The sequence below is a fragment of the Schistosoma haematobium genome, chromosome 2 (genome assembly GCF_000699445.3).
Source record: "Schistosoma haematobium chromosome 2, whole genome shotgun sequence".
Classification (NCBI taxonomy): domain Eukaryota; kingdom Metazoa; phylum Platyhelminthes; class Trematoda; order Strigeidida; family Schistosomatidae; genus Schistosoma; species Schistosoma haematobium.
Window position 1 is genome coordinate 29096962 of NC_067197.1, and position 16947 is coordinate 29113908.

Here is a 16947-nt window from a genome sequence, read left to right on the forward strand (position 1 = left end):
CACTGAAATGAACCATCTGTTAATATCAACCAGAATATATCACCAGTTATCTTACAGATGATTGGGTGGATGAGTCGCTTACATACTGAATCGTTTGCTTTTTTTCTTCAATCTATAAAGTGTTCATCTGGTGTCGCACTGAGCGCTAGAGCTGAGGCAGCACTAATCAATTGGATCCTCATTAACAGTCGGTTATGCGCTGTTAGATTAGAGAGTTCTATCAAAGTGAGAAGAAATCGGCGTGAGAAACGATGTCTTTTCGTCATCTCCGCCTATGCCCCGACAGATTGCAGCCCGGATGCAATCAAGGATGAGTTTTACCACCAGTTATCTGTTCTTCTCCAGAAAGTGCGTTCGACAGATATTGTAGTAACAGCCGGAGAATTGAATGCTCAGGTCGGGCGTCTAGGCACAGAAGAGAATCGTTTAGGTGGCCGATGGGGACTCGTTGGTCGCAGGTCAGATAACGAGGACCGTCTACTGCGACTGTGTACAGACCACAACCTGTTTCTGGCTAGCACTAACTTTCGGCACAGTCATCGCCGATGTGCCACCTGGCGTCCTCCTTCTGCATCTCAAGCCTGGACTCAGATTGATCACATCGCGATCAGCTACTGCTGGCGTGGTTGTGTACAAGACTGCCGCTCCTTTTGGAGCACCTATCTGGACTCTGACCATGCTTTGGTCTGCGCCAATCTTACCTTACTTTTCAGTGGACAACGAAGTGACCGCCTCCAACGGATTGGTGTTAGCTAGGTGGTTGCAACTTCTGTTGCAAGTGAGTATCGAACCGAGCTAGTTTCTAGACTAGCTACCATTCCACCAAAAAATATAGATGAGCATTGGTCGCAATTGCATGACGCCATGAAAATGGCGGGTACAGTCAGTTGTGGGTTCGCGAAACGTCTCGCTTATAAGCACTGGGTTTCTTCTGGTTCCTTACAACTCATTGAAGCCCGTCGGTCTACTCCGGGTGACCGTGAGTTTGAGCACAAACGAAGGATGTTACGTAAAGAAATTGGGCAAAGCTTGCGTAAGAACCGAGAAGCCTGGTGGTCGAAGCGTGCTAATGAGTTGGAAGCAGCAGCTGCATCTGGTAACTACCAGAAGCTCTTCCAACTCATCCGAGCCACTGGCAGCAAGAAGTCTGGTGTGAACGAAACAGTCTACGAGGATGACGGAACGCCAATCACCAACATTCATCGACGTTTTGCACGATGGGCAGAATTTTTCGAAGGGCAGTTCAACTGGCCTGTTGCTCTGGCAACATCAGTCAGACTGTCCTGTCTTCCATGGCCGGTGACGACTGATCCACCAAATGAGGCAGAAGTCCGCAAGGAACTCCAACTTTTTAAGCGCTACAAATCACCTGGTTCAGATGACTTACCTCCGGCTCTTTTTAAAAATGGTGGTGACTTTTTGACTAAGGAATTGACGACGTTGTTTACAAAGGTTTAGGAACTAGAAAGTGTACCAACGTCATGGAATGAGTCGATAGTTGTCCCTATCTTTAAAAAGGGTTCACGTCGTTCCTGTAACAACTATCGGGGGATAAGTCTACTTCCGATTGCATCCAAGATATTGGCTTCCGTCATACTTCGTAGGTTGTTCAAAACTCGAGAAAGTTTGACTCGCGAGGAGCAGGCTGGTTTTCGTTCTGGTCGAGGATGTATTGATCATATATTCACCCTTCGACAAATGTTAGAACACCGCCATACTTATCACAAGCCAACAATCGTAATGTTTCTTGACATCAGGGCTGCCTTCGATTTGTTGAACAGCACTGTTCTCTGGGATTGTCTATTGAAGAAGGGTGTGCCTCTGAAGTTTATTAACATCCTAAAAGCCCTATATACAAACACCTCAGGCAGAGTGAGGGCATACAACCACCTCTCTCCATTGTTCCATTCGAGCAGTGGGGTTAGATATGGTTGCCTAATCTCACCATTCCTCTTCAACTTTGCCATTGATGACATTCTGGAAACAGCTCTGATGAATGAAAGTAATAGTGGTGTGGATCTGTTGCCTGGAGAAAGACTTCTCGGCCTTGAGTATGCGGATGATATTGTCTTACTGTGCGATGATAATGCCCAAACCATGCAATCCGTACTTATTCAGTTGGCAATCAGTGTCCGTAGGTACGGTACGCGCTTTGCACCTTCGAAGTGCAAAGTACTTCTACAAGACTGGCAGGATTCCAATCCTGTACTCACCCTGGACGGTGAGCAGATAGAAATAGTCGAGAAGTTCGTGTATCAGGGTAGCTGCATAAGTGCTGGTGGTGGCGTGAGTGATGAGATTAATGCACATATAGTGAAAGCCAGAGAGGATTATGCCAATCTGGGCCACCTTTGGCGCCTTTGTGATGTTAATCTGACTGTAAAAGGTCGGATCTACAATAAGTCGGTGAGGGCAGTTTTTCTCTATGCTTGTGAAACCTGGCCTCTCCGAGTTGAGGACGTTAGACGACTCTCTGTGTTCGATCATCGTTGTCTCCGAAGGATTGCTGACATGCAGTTGCAACACTTGTTAGTAATGCAGAGGTTCGGCACCGTGTTTTTGGGCGCAGAGACGATAATGCAATTGGTGTCACCATCTTGAAACACCGACTTCGGTGGCTTGGACATGTTCTACGAATGTCGTCCCAGAGAATTCCACGTCGCGCATTATTTACCGACGCTGAGACTGGTTGGAAGAAGCGGAGAGGTGGTCAGTGTATGACATGGTGTCGTGGTATGAAAGAAAGCTGCAAAGGACTGGCTTGTGTTGGTCCTCCATGACTCCCTTGCTGGGGTCTGAGAGATAGTGCGACACAGTGGCTAGAGACGTTATCAGATATGGCTCAGAATAGAAGCCAGTGGCGATCCTGCTGTAACCTTCTTTTACTTTTTTCATTTAAAAAAATGCTTGTATCTTCCTTAACTGAAAGATTTCTTCTGATTGTACCTTTCCGTTCCCCTATTATTACCACTATTATTATTACACTACCTTACACCAAGCTTTTCGTTATTGTTTTTTTTTTTTTACCCTCCTTACCATTTTTTATTTTTCCTTCTCTTCAAATTTTCATTGTTTTGTGTGGCGCATATATATACTTGGCGCACTCTTGTACCAATATTTATGTGTTCAAATAAATAAATAATAAATAAATAAAACGCGTTTATTCCTCTCTCTCTTCTTTTCAACTTACTCCAAGCAATGATTTTAGTTTTTATAGTTTATAAAAAAATAGGATTTATTTCATACGTTTAGTGAAATAAAATTAGATCGATGTGGAACATCTTAAATAGTTTATTCCATTGGTGAAATTAGCAGCTAAACAATGTGTTATGCTCTGAATTTATGACTTTTATTTATCCTTCATTTCTATCAATTTTGATAATTTAATATATATGATCAATGAATATGAGTATTTGAAGAGCAAAAAAATTAGAAAAATTTACCTGTAGAATAAATTAACGGACTAATTTGTATTTACACTACCATAGGTCATTTTCTGTTTACTGGTCTAAAATGTCCTTCAAGGTCAGTTAATTATGCAAATTAGGAAGTAAAATATGATAATGGAATAAAAATTAAAACAAAATACAAAGTGTATATTATCATATCTATGTTAGTAGTAAGTAGTATATGATAAATTACTATAATTTTCTTATATCAATCAAATGTTTAGATGTTCTTCATTTGTTTGTTTGTCGTTTACCTGCTCAACTACTCCCATAAATATTCCTTGTCATATTTTTATTTACTCAGCTTTTGAAATAATTTTCATATATTTGTTTCATCTGTTGGATAAGGGAATTAAAAACCACCATCCTTAATCCTTTATCTTGACTTAAAAGAACCAATGATAACACAGTGTAGAAACGTCTTTAGTTCATGTATGGTTAAATTAGTTGTTTGTTAGCCAATAGGTTATTAATTCGAACCCAATTCTATTTGACTTAATTTAAGTACATGAACACGTGAGTGCTAAACGAGTTATATTTGTAATAAATTACTAGTGTTTTCGTTCAAATCAGTCGTCTACAATTTTTATATACTCATAAATAATTAATCTTTACGATGTTCGTTTACTATGGTTGGTGTAAGGATTTCAGTGTTTGGATAGTGCTGAATGTAATTAACAAGATATTACATTGCCATTTATTTCTAGTTGATCACTAGTTCAATGAATCATCAGTAAGTTTTTTTGTTTCTAATTCAGTTGATATCTAATAATAAGTATTTCACTTATGATTGGTTTTCTACTTTAAGAGGACTGAGTTACAACTGGATTTACAATCAATCTTGTTTTCCTTTGAAAATAACGGTCGCTGTAATAACTATGCATTTGTTACATCTTTAATCTGTCTAACCATTAGTCCGTGCGTAATATGCAGGGAGTGGGAAAGTTGTTTCAATTTAGTTTTCGCCCTTGACGCTTATTTAGTACAACTTTGAGACTTGTATCTTTTGAGTTCGATTAGTGATTGAACGTTCATAAAGGCAGAGCGAAAGAAAACTGTCATATTACTGACCTAAAGCTTAATACATGCGTTTCATACTGTTTGTAGCTCATCATTTGGGTTTACTTACACTCCAGTAACTCAACAAATAAAGTATTGAGCGTTTGAAGTGAAGGTTACTGGGTTCGAGTCCCTGTATGAATGTCAATACCAGGATACAAGTACATCCAGTTGACGAGTCCGAGATAGGACTAAATATATGTTCTGAATCACACTTCTAACCACTTTCCGTGTATTTTTTATGTTTAGATTTTCATTACAGTTGAAATTAACTTTACATTCGCTGCCAGTCTGGTTAATTGTTTCTCTCTCTTTCATTATGTTAGTGCGATGTATATGACATCTCGGAACAATACATATTCGTACCAGTTCTCTTTAATGGTAATTGACTGATAAACAGACTATTGCAAAGATTGTCTATCTCTTTGTAGCTATTTTCTTACCTTAATTTACTGTTGGCATTAAATGATAAACAAATACAAAAATGTGGTTTCTTTACGAAAGAAACGGAATATTTCGGATTCTCTTGATCTTCGTCAAATTATTCTTGTTATAGTTTCATTCCAACTGACTTCATAGTTCCGGATTTCGTTGTACAAGTCATTTTCGTTTTTTAGCTATCCAAAAGTATTTAATCCATATTTAATAATAATATGACTTTTTGTCTCTTGTGTCATTGATTATTTATTTTCTTTCCAAGTAAACATGACCTTCAGACATCCTGTCCTTCATCGAAAATAAATGTAGATTTATATAAAAGAAAAGACCATTATTGTCTAGCCATGAAGATGAATGTCTGTAAAAAATTGACGGTTATTAAATAAATGCTTAGTTTATAAGATGTTATACAGAATTATCTTAGGAAACGACGATATTAGGCTCCTTCAAATGAATGTAGAATCTAAGACGCAAGTTTCATTTTATTTGTAACTCATCAGGAGATCCTATCAGTGTTCATAATGAGACTCGAATCTAGCAGTGATTTCTTTAGACATCAACGTGTTTTCCATTGAGATACTGAGTCCAGATAGTTACTTACTTGTAAAACCAGTATTAAGGTATTCTTTGTTTTTGTATTCAGGACTGCAATTAATCAGTTACAACCCAATAATCCTAAAACTTGTGGCAAAAGGGCTATATTAGAGGCATTCTTGTCAGGATGCACATGTGGCAATACAAACTGATCAAAATCCAGTCCCGATCATCAATCATGAGAAATTATAAACCCTTTAAGTTTAAAAACATTCATCTCTTTTATATCGGTAGCATTTTTAGATAAGCGTAAGGCATGATCCCTTGAAATTGTATGAATCAAACTTAAGAATCTTTGTATTCAAAATGCAATTAAAAAACCATGTTTTAGAACATCTACCTTTATTGAAATAACTGAACGGTATCACTATACTGTATATGGTGTATGTAGTTTATTTTTGTAAATGAATTTGTTTACGTTTACTTAAATTTATTCATTCATAAGTCTTAGAAATTATCTGTACCTACTACCTTATTTATGTATAACATAACACTGAGTATTACCAATGTATAAGCCGTAAAAAGTAAAGTGGCAATATTTCTGAATAAGCGTGAAACAAAATCATAGGAAAACAGAACAGGGATGAAATTCAAGTAAACACTGTGACTAAGTTAGATTTCATCCGATTAAAAGGTAGATCTTACTGTTCATAAGGGAAACAGGCGGATAATATTGAGCGATCATCACTGAAAGTACCTACTCTGAACTATTACTGGTATTAATCTCAAGCTGGTGAGTTATGCGATCTCATACAGCGAGCAGTAGCGAACTTTCATTCCACTGAACTATTATATCGTAAACTATTCATTTTATTCTTCACTCAGTCTCATCACCAACAAATAATGTTGAATACAAAAGTACGTACTTCATTTCACTTCTGACCAGTATCCTAAATTACAATGTACGTTAACTCATTAACAGAACAAGTAGTATTATTTAGTTATTCACATACGGTGGATATGTGTAGCCATACGATTTCACATCAATATTTTGTCTGTAAGTTGTGCTTTTAGATATCGATTTCATCATATTTTGTTGCAAAATTTAATATCCTTTGAGAAGTTCCTAGAATATTGGAGTTATCTACAAACCTATCAATAATTTTGTCGTTTATATATGAGCCGATCTTAAAAGCAAAGATTCTGTCCATAATTTATGCTTTTTCTCTGCTGTTCCGGGTTCAAGTGTATGAGAATTCTGAAGATTTAAGAAACAGCTAGGAACTTATTATCAGGAGTTTAAGTATATGGTGTATCAGCTTATGTATATCTAAAAAATGTATAATCATTCTCTTCTTGTTCTTTCGAAATTGATATAAAAGTGTACATTGGAATATTTACTAAGAACATCAACCGTATTTACCATTATACTATTCATGTACTCTGGAATTCGTTTCATACTAAAAGTTAATTAGATTCTGAACAATGGCTAGCAGTAAAACGCAGGATGCGTGTGTTTGCCTTGTCAGGATACATTTTGTAACGAACGAGAACTTAGGTGTATTTGATGTGTGGGAGAGGGAAATAATGATTCGTTGTTTGTTTATTCAGACTAGTAGGATGGTCTGACAGGCATTAAATGAGTCATGTATTTTCCTACCCTTATTACTATTGTTGTCCGTTTTTGATGTCGGACTAGTTACGTGTTCTTGGTCTGAGTTGTGTCGAAGTCCTGAAGAATAAACACTGGAAGGGTATCTAGTGTAGATATTCGTCCAAGGTAAATTAACATCTCATTCATGTAGACAGAAAAATAGCATTTTAACATTAGCAGTTTATACAAAATTGCAGAGTGCCTTCATAAAATATGAAAACCATACATTAAATAAATTATTTACACATCTTCCTTCAGTTTTCCTGTACATGCTTCATAATTCTTCCAATCTTGTTAATACAATTACTCTTCATTTTGCTTGTTGTTCTCTTCAGTTCAGTCTTCAGCTGGCATTCATACTACTTACATCTGTCAGCACAAGTAGCATACGCTACATTACTAGCTGAATATACTCATATCTCAGTGTTAAAGTTTACATCGAAGCTCGGATCTATTTTCTACCAATTCGAATTCCCATATGTGTTTACTCCTACAGTATTAATCATCGAATATAACTGCACTAATATCATTGTATTGCATTGCGATTCAAATCTAAGTACTAAGACTGAAGCCAAGCATACAGTTATTTTATTGTTTATTGCCTGTTAACTAGTCATATTCTTATCAATTATGTTCTTAACTTCCTATATCTATAGTAAATGTTTTTCTTTGTACGTAAAAACTGAATTCAGTTTTATATTTACTACATATCTTTTAGAACCGTTCTAATCCACATATGATAGATGCATGCGGTGAAATAATTTTACAAATATGTCAACAACTGCCTGGTATGTTAAACTGTTTTTTCGGTAACGAAAAACTTAACTGTATTTCACATGATGATTCGACAGTAACCATTATAAACTAAGAGGGTATAAATGGATTGCTATTCGTTCTCATTTTAAAACTCTACAACATATAAGTTTGAATCCTTGATCTTAGAATCTCGGACATCGGATGGAAGCAATCTTTCAAAAACAACTATAATCGAAGTATGGAGTCTGCGAAACTTTCTCAGCTGCCCCCAAATGCTCTGGTACGGCCGAGAGTGGGGAGAGTCAGCTCTCAGATGGTCACGAGTATACTGCCACTTTCAGGGATGTTATACTCATTGCCTTCTCGCGGCGGGAGTATTGTTTACGAAATTGAGACGACGAAAAAGGAGTGTCTGGCGCTTTAACCGGGTTTGTGGATACGAATGATCCACCTAAGGGAGTTGTAAAATTCAAATTCAAAACCAATGGTACACATTGGCTGCAGAATACTGAGGAAACAAATGGTGTATGAGCCTATTGTTAGTCACTGGCTACCATGGGACTGCATCTCCTGACGTTGCTCCACTATCTTGTGGATTAAACCTGTAGGTGAATGGTTCGGGGAGTGGCTACCTAAGAAAACCATTTGCTCCCGTACTTATGGATTTACTTCGACTGTTACACTGTCATCAGCACTCGAAACTATCTTCACGCGCAAGCTTCTCAACTGATTCCAATGTCCAAACACAAAGGATAAGTTTGAGCATAAATTCCTATTATAAGTACTTGGTAGTTAGTTTGGTATTAATTTGATAAAATCCCCAGAGAAGTCAAACTAAGATAAGAAAATTATCCCTAAATTTATTATGTGGTAAGCTAAATTGCGTAAAAGTTGGTGTCTACTAGATAACTGTGAGTGAACTTGCTCTGTTTTCCCATCACCTGTAAACCTTCATATAGGCTCAATCATTTGGTTTATGTACATAAATATATAAAGTAGTTTTAATGAGCTAAAAGGTGTCTGCAGAAATCTTTTTCTAATGAGTACTGTTATACCACAAGCGCTAGTAACATACTTCTCGATAATTGTTTTCGATTTGATTGGATTATATGGTAGTGGCTGAATGTCAAACCGTTAACGGTCAATTTTGTACAATTGGATTGTTTAAGCTGCTCAATCTAAGGCTAATAAATGGAGTGACTGAATTTGAAATTGGAATAGTGTGTATGAACTAATAAGGCTACCCTATTCTTATCATTATCATCTAAGCTAAACATGTTTATTGTTATTATTTTTGGGCATTGTGAAGGTTGCTGAGTCACATGTTCTATCAGTGATGACGTCTTGGGTGTGTACTACTGATAAGTCATATACTAAGGGAAACAGTCGTCTAGTGCGTTTTTAGTGTTTGTTTTGTTCGTTGTTACCATGTATTTCTGTTATATATATACATTGACGAGAAAGGCTTTTAGTGATTTTATTGTAAGGTTACTCCTTGAAATAGACAGTAATGAGCTTTACCAAGTGGAAAAAGTAAGACTATAAACATATAGTTTACTAGCTTGATTACTCGCCATTCTTATCTCATAGTTCAGTTCTGTCATCTAGGATACGGCTTTGCATTCTTTAACGCTGTGTGTGAATATTTAATACCTAGATTATTTAAGTTGGGAATCCACAAAACTCACTGTATACCTACGGTTTTCCACAATGTAGAAAATGTCATAAGCTGTATTACATGACAGATGGGAATTCCTATCATTTTCAATACTTTGTATTGCGTAAAGATTTGCCAAGTTTTCTAAAAATAACTACACATTGGTAAGCAATCCAGTAGATACACAACCGCTTATCGCATATCGAATGTTTAGAAGACAAATAAAGGCGTTGCCAAATAAATCCGTATGGTAAGAGGGGTACAGTCGTGAATAATAAATTACATTAATATCACACAATGAGGTTAGTAACATAACGCATCAATAACTTAGATACTAGACACATATTTCTGAGACTACAAGTTGTGAGTCTGCCAATAGCATTAGTCTTCCAAGGTCAAGACCATCTCTCAGACCGTTTATGTCCTAGCAAGTTTATCTCCGTGTTGTTCTGTCATACATCACGTGACCAGTTTATTGCAGCTGAGTTACAAAATTTATGACTCATGCTAGTTTGTTTAATCCAACACATGATAGCTATATGGTCAGAATTGTTGCGTGGGTGGTCCTCCTGTGTTTGTACATTTAAATAAATATTGTAGTTTGATAAGCTAGCTATCTATGAGCAATGCCTTTGATAAATATCGTCGTACACTTTAAAAACCTCTCTATTTTTGAAATGTAATTAGACAAAGATGGAAGCAACTTTCTTAAAGTTCTTTCAGATTAAACATTCTGCATCTAGCGCTTCTTCGTTCGAAGGTTTTTAATAGTCATCATTTTAACACTTGAAATGAAATAAACAGTGTTTTTATATCAAAATAATTTTCTATGATGAGCTTAGATTTTTAAAGAAAAGAAAAGAAAACCCTTTTTCCAATACGAATGATTACAGAAATGGTCTTTTTTTCTTAAGTACTTATTGTACTTGACATTGTTATGAGTGAATGGATGTTAATAAAAATTTAGATTATTGAGTCGTATATGTACATATACAGCGTTAATTATCATTCGCTTTTACTATAAATTAAATAGATGTAGGTAAAGAAATCCCTGTATTATTAATTATGATTTAAAAGTCATTTTTATTTATTTATTTAAACACAAACATTAGTACAAGGAGGCACCAAATAGATATTCGCCACATAAATCATTTGATTGCGTGAGGGCTAGAATACTGACCAGGCACCATGACAAAATCAGATAGATTTCTTAGGGAGCCACACCTCAAGCCATTCACCTACAGGTTTAATCCACAAGATAGTGGAGCAACGTCAGGAGATGCAGTCCCATGGTAGCCAGTGACTAACAATAGGTTCATACACTATTTGTTTCCTCAGTATTCTGCAGCTAATGTGTACCATTGGTTTGGAATCTGAATTTTCCAACTATCTTAGGTGGATTCTTAATATCGATCAACCCGGTTAAAGCACCGGGCATTGGCTTTTCATCCTCAACAACACTCCTGCTGAGAGAAGATAATGAGTAGGACACTCGTGGCAGTGGTTGTATGCACGTGGCCATTTGGGGACAATGAACTCGGTGAATTACAGCATTGTTTTTAAACAGTGTAAGTTATTAAGATATTTTTTGTTCAGTTCATGTCGATGTTTAGGAGATAATAGCCAACATGCTCTGTTTTCATCAAATAATGAAATATTTGAAGCTTCACATCTTTAGTCCTATTTTACAACTTAAAAGCGCACATATACTGTCGAATAAGATTTTTGTGAATTCTCACAATATAATACCAATCAGTTATTAAATCAGAATCTTATCATCCAAATTTCCGTAATACATTCTGTTTTGCAATATAATTTTATCATTATTCATTGTCGTGATAAGTATCCATTTCAATAATTGAGTATTTTTTTATTTCTCAGCAAGACATTCGAAATTGAAATAAAAGATAGTAACTACCCCTAATGACATCAACTCTAGCATAGTGAAATAACTAAATGGGTGTGTCCGAATATATAGTGATATGCTTTAATCATACAACATTAAACACATCCATTTACAGTTTGGCTTGACATTATATTTTGCCCAAACTTCTAATCGATTGAAAATGACCCTAGAACAATGAAGCAAAAGATTAACCCATAAATCTTACTTACATTTTACTATAGTCTTTATATTCGAGATCGTTTAATTTGTGGGAACGTGTATCAGTACTAAGTAATAGTTAATTTTTTGTATTTCTGAAAGTTGAATAGTTTATAATTATATTTATTGCTTTTCTTTATAACTTCATTATCTCGTTTCCGTCATATAAGATAATTGTTAAGAATTAGAATTGATATACTGTTTGTGTAAAATTATATTTGAAATAATCTCAACGATTGAAATCGAATCAATTCCAACGTTTCGTCCAGCAAACCTTTCTAGTCCTCTTCAGGGTATTAATCAAAATCAGAATTATCAAAAAATTGATAATAGAAGTTTAATGGTTGAAATCATGAGTCAATTGAAGTTAGACCACCATGGAACACCTGGAAGCACTGGACGGCCGTTTCGTCCTAGTATGGGACTCCTCAGCAGTGCACATCCGTCGGATGCGGGTCCAGTGGTCTAATGGTTAAGCGCTCGCGCCTGAGACGAATAACCCCTAGGTTCGAATCTCGCAGGGGGCGGGATAGTGGGTGCGCACTGCTGAAGACTCCCGTGCTAGGACGAAACGGTCGTCCAGTGCTTCCAGGTTTTCTATGGTGGTCTAGCTTCAATTGACTCATGATTTCAATTATTGAAATTTTTAAAAATCTCCACAAAACTTCTTCTGATAATAGAATTGATATAATTTTTTTTTTGAGGTTCAATATTGTTTTATTTAGTTTATTTAAAGTACGCTTATACCATACATGATTGGTTAGTTACTTTGCTCTAAGGTGTGTAATATATATATTCACTCCAATAAACAAATCCATAATATTTCTATCAGTGTTGTGGAGTGAATTATATTTGTGGTAGGTAGAAATAAATTAACTCCATATTTCAATTGAGATCGAATGATAATAAACACTATATTGGCCAAATGTAATTAATTACTTCTTTTTAAATTAAGAAAGCAGTTGTTTTTGTTTTCAAATTAATGTAAATCTTATTTTCAATTTCGCAATTACATTTCAACTAAGGTAAATTATAAATATATGGACAGACTTGTACATGTATGGGCAACGTATATTTATATTTATTTATCATTACTATTACTTGAGTAGTTGAATTAATCATGAAATGTTAAATAATTGTGTAAACCAAACTTTCATGGTGTGGTGTGCTACTGATGGCGACAGATATAAGTAGTATGTATCACCAGTCGAAAGTGGAATGCCGAGCGGCGGAAAGTTGAGAAGATCAAAGAGAAGAGAACTAGATCAGAGATTGATTAGTATGGAAATGAAGACACAATAAATTCTGAGACAAGTGATGAATATTTTGCAAATGAATTATTTACATTATGGTTCTCAGATTTTACTAAGAGATTCTTTAATATTGTATCCGTATATGTTTGGTTGTCCACGCCTGTGTTCTCGTTCACCACAATCGTTCTTGGATTGAGGCATGTTATTGTATATAAAATTATGTTTATTTCTATTCACATATAAGTTAACTATTCGTTCAGTAAAATGAGTATAACCCAATTTATTTATCTTGGTAAGATTAGTTATACTGCGAAGCACCAATGTTAGTCAAACACTTTTTCAACGTAAGAGAATGTTAATACTTTTGGCTAGTTAGAACAAGCTGTAAATAGGTCATTTTTTTAAATTTTCATTTATTGAATATAAAAAAATATAATTTATTCCTCATTTTTATTTAGTTATCAGATTGAATTTAGTGTCTATAATTATGTAATTTATCACAAGTTCCTATTGATACATTGATATTCGAGTTAGATTTTATTGAATCGAGGTTATAAATTATACAATCGGATAGCTGAAAATTTATTTACGTAATTCAAATATTAAATTTAATTATAAAAAGTTTCACTATTTAAACTTTATGATAAATCACAGATGATTTAAGAGTTAATCTGAAATTTAACTGTTAATTGTTCATTACAAAACCAATCATGAATTGCATTAGTTAGTGTTTTTTTAGCGAGTTAGTTTTCTACGGGATGGGGTCGTTAACCACATACCCAACCCTCCTCTTTTATCCGGGTTTGGGACTGGCAGTAGCCCCAGAGGGGCTCCAGGCGGATTGATAGTTATTGTGAAAAAAAAGAATTAAAATAACCTCAATCAGTTCCTGATACTGTGGAGATATTCTTTTTTTGATATCCCTTGAAATTAAATAATGAACGTGTGTAACTCAAATGGATGGTTGAACTTTGTTGAAACTTCATCACCCACTAAAATCAAAAATGACTTCTTAAAAGTTAGTTATTTGTAGAACTCAATTGCCCCCAAATGCCCTGGCACGGCTGAGAGTGGGGAGAGTCCTCTCTCCCTCTCGAAATGCTCTCACACGGCCACGCGTATATAGCATCTGCCAGGGAAGTCCTACTCACTGCCTTCTCGTGGCGGGGATGTTGTTTACGAAAATGAGAGGACGAAAAGCGAATGTCCGGCGCTTTAACCGGATTCCAAACCAATAGTGCACATGGCTCCAGTATCCTGCGGGAACAAATGGCGTATGAACCACTCGTTGGTCACCGGCTTCCATGAGACTGCATCTCCTGACGTTGCTCCACTGCCTTGTGGATCAGACCTTCAGGTCGAAGGCTCAGGGAGTGGCCCCCTGAGAAAACCACCTGCTTCGGTTTGGGCACCCAGGCAGTATCACAGCCCTCACACATATCGAATGAGATTTGTGTGGCGCATATGTATTTGGTGCCTCTTTGTACCATTATCTATGTGTTGAAATAAATAAATAAATAATAGAACTCAATCACATAGTACATGAGTGTCCTTGCAACTGATTATTGTTTGCTATGTTATCTGAAATTTCTAACTACTGATTGCAGTTATCTTATTGACTAGTCAAGAAGTCTGGATTCCCTTGATAAAGCTCAACTCAACAGTCAGTGACTCTAATTATTAATATCATACTCTGGTCTGAACATCTCCAGCTTATTTTTGTAGTCTATTACTATGTCATCTAACATTAAACATTATATTAAGAGAGCAGTGGGATATATGGTATCGGTATTTAGAAATAATAATTTGCTTGAAACATCCACAGTATCTCAAGTTTAATGATTAGTTCCGAATTCTGATGAAAGTTATACTAATGTTTTTACATAAACTGATTTATATGACTTATCAAAATAGTATAATTAAACCTGTTCTCATTGTTATTTTCTCTTATATTATGGTCTAATTATGTTGGATAGTTTCAGCTAATAGGTGGCTTTTTCTATACTCTGATTGGAACTATTATTTCACCCAGATTCTACCAAAAGGTTATCTTGGGATTATACTAGACCTAAGCTGCTACCTTGACGCGGTGGTGGGGCTTGCCTATCGTGATGACCCAACCGAGCTATATTGGCTGGAACATATGTTCCTGTAGGTTCTACCATGCCAGGCAGGTCGATTGGAGAACGGTAAGACTAAAAGCAGCAACTCAAGGTCTGAGGAGGAAGTCGTACTGCTGACTGTAAGGGAGTGGTAGCAGTAAATCGTTTCCCTCAGACAACCAGCATCTGCAGCTATGCTGCCTTCCCACAAGGAGAGGTGGGGTTAGAAGAGGTCGACCCTAAAATGTCAAACCTAACCTTACCTCATGGATTTCCGTCTCTGGCGGTAAGGCCCTTTGAAGAACGGAGCTAACACATTAAAAACCTTCCACGAAAAAACAGTGAGCGACCGGCCTCAAGCAGTTGTCCCTTGGGATCTGCGGTCACGCTCCCAGGTCGTTAAGACCAACACTAATCCAATTTCCTTTTCAGGTTCCTCAAGAAATACCCTTCCACGGTGTGGGAAGCCGGGAAGTGATATCAGCCCTCATACCCTTAACAGCACACGAGACCAAGTTGGTCACATTCAAATCCTTCCTACACCTCTTAATACCTCTCTTATCTTCATGACTAACCCTCCTCACGTCTCTTTATCATCTCGCACCGCTAGTGCAAACGATTCGAGTACGCGGAACGTTATTCCTGGTCTCCTGGAACCACGCTCTAAACTACATGTAGGAGCTTTTAACGTACGAACACTGTGCCAAACAGGACAACAGGCTTCCTTAGCTAGGACTTTGGAATCCCGCGCCATCGGTGTGTGCTGCGTCTCCGAAACGCGCATACAGGATCCGAGTAGTGTCATCCATTTGACCTCACCATGCCAAAATTAAGAACCGACTCGATTCACACTTCGTGTATCTGGAAGCCCGGATTCTGCTCCCCGTGGCCTCGCCGGCGTAGGTATAGCATTGAATCCTAGGGCAGATCTAGCTCTCTTAGAGTGGATCCCAGTAGACAGCCGTTTGTGCGCTGTCCGACTGAACGGAACAGTAAGGATCCGAAAAGATAGGGCCACTCGTCATTGCCTCTTTGTCGTCTCTGCCTATTCTCCCACTGACTGCAGCGCAGATGATGTAAAAGATGAGTTTTACAGAAAGCTCTCCGACCTTCTCCGAAAAGCTATGCGCTCGGATGTAGTAATAGTGGCCGGTGACTTTAATGCTCAAGTAGGTAAACTAAGCGATAGGGAAAGATAGCTGGGTGGATCTTATGGCATCCTGGCTCAAAGAACAGATAATGGCGACCGTCTGTTGTAGCTATGCTCAGATAACCACCTGTTCCTTGCAAATACTAACTTTAAGCATAAGGAAAAACATCTTTTAACATGGTGACCCCCTAATTCGTCCCAACGTTGGACTCAAATAGATCACATCGCTATCAGCCACCGATGGAGGGGCTCGATAGAAGACTGTTGCTAACTCTGGAGCACATGCTTAGATTCAGATCATGCTCTAGTACGAGCGCGTATTTGCCTGCGTCTTACTGGACGTAGGAGAGACGCTGCTAGGAAACCTCTTAGGGTCCTACTTAATGATAGTCAAGCTAAGAGTATATTTCAGGAACAACTAGGAAAACAGTTAGGCAGCCATGTATGTGATGCCCACCCCGAGGCAGCATGGAATGATATACGAAAAGCTGTGGAAACAGCAGTGATATCTGTTAGTAAGGTAAACCAGAAGGTTAGGGAGCAACACTGGATCTCAGCAGCATCTATCGCACTGATAGATGCTCGGAAACTCATTCCGCCTGGCTCTGAACATAATGAGGAGCGGAGTCAGCTTAAGCGCAGGCTCACAAGAAGTCTACGCAATGATCGTGAACAGTGGTGGGTAGCGAAAGCAAGAGAGATGGAAAAGGCAGCGGCAATAGGTAGTAGTAGACAACTGTTCAGACTTGTTAAGGAAACCGGTATTAGGAACCCGACTATTAGCGAAACAC

The 16947-nt window shown here is 37.2% G+C and overlaps 1 protein-coding gene across 4 annotated transcripts in view; it reads left to right on the forward strand.

The window, feature by feature from the left end:
• The window catches only part of MS3_00006658 (uncharacterized protein), a 47853-nt gene that overhangs the window by 18871 nt on the left and 12035 nt on the right, over positions 1-16947 (forward strand). For 2 of the 4 annotated variants that reach the window (XM_051214860.1, XM_035731985.2), the window contains exon 6: positions 7853-7922. The exons of 1 other annotated variant lie outside the window; for it this stretch is intronic. In XM_051214860.1, coding sequence (XP_051068044.1) covers positions 7853-7922 — 70 coding nt within the window. Of the gene's footprint in view, positions 1-4556; positions 11116-16947 lie in introns of all 4 variants that reach the window. One more of the 4 variants, XM_051214859.1, reaches the window with a different exon arrangement.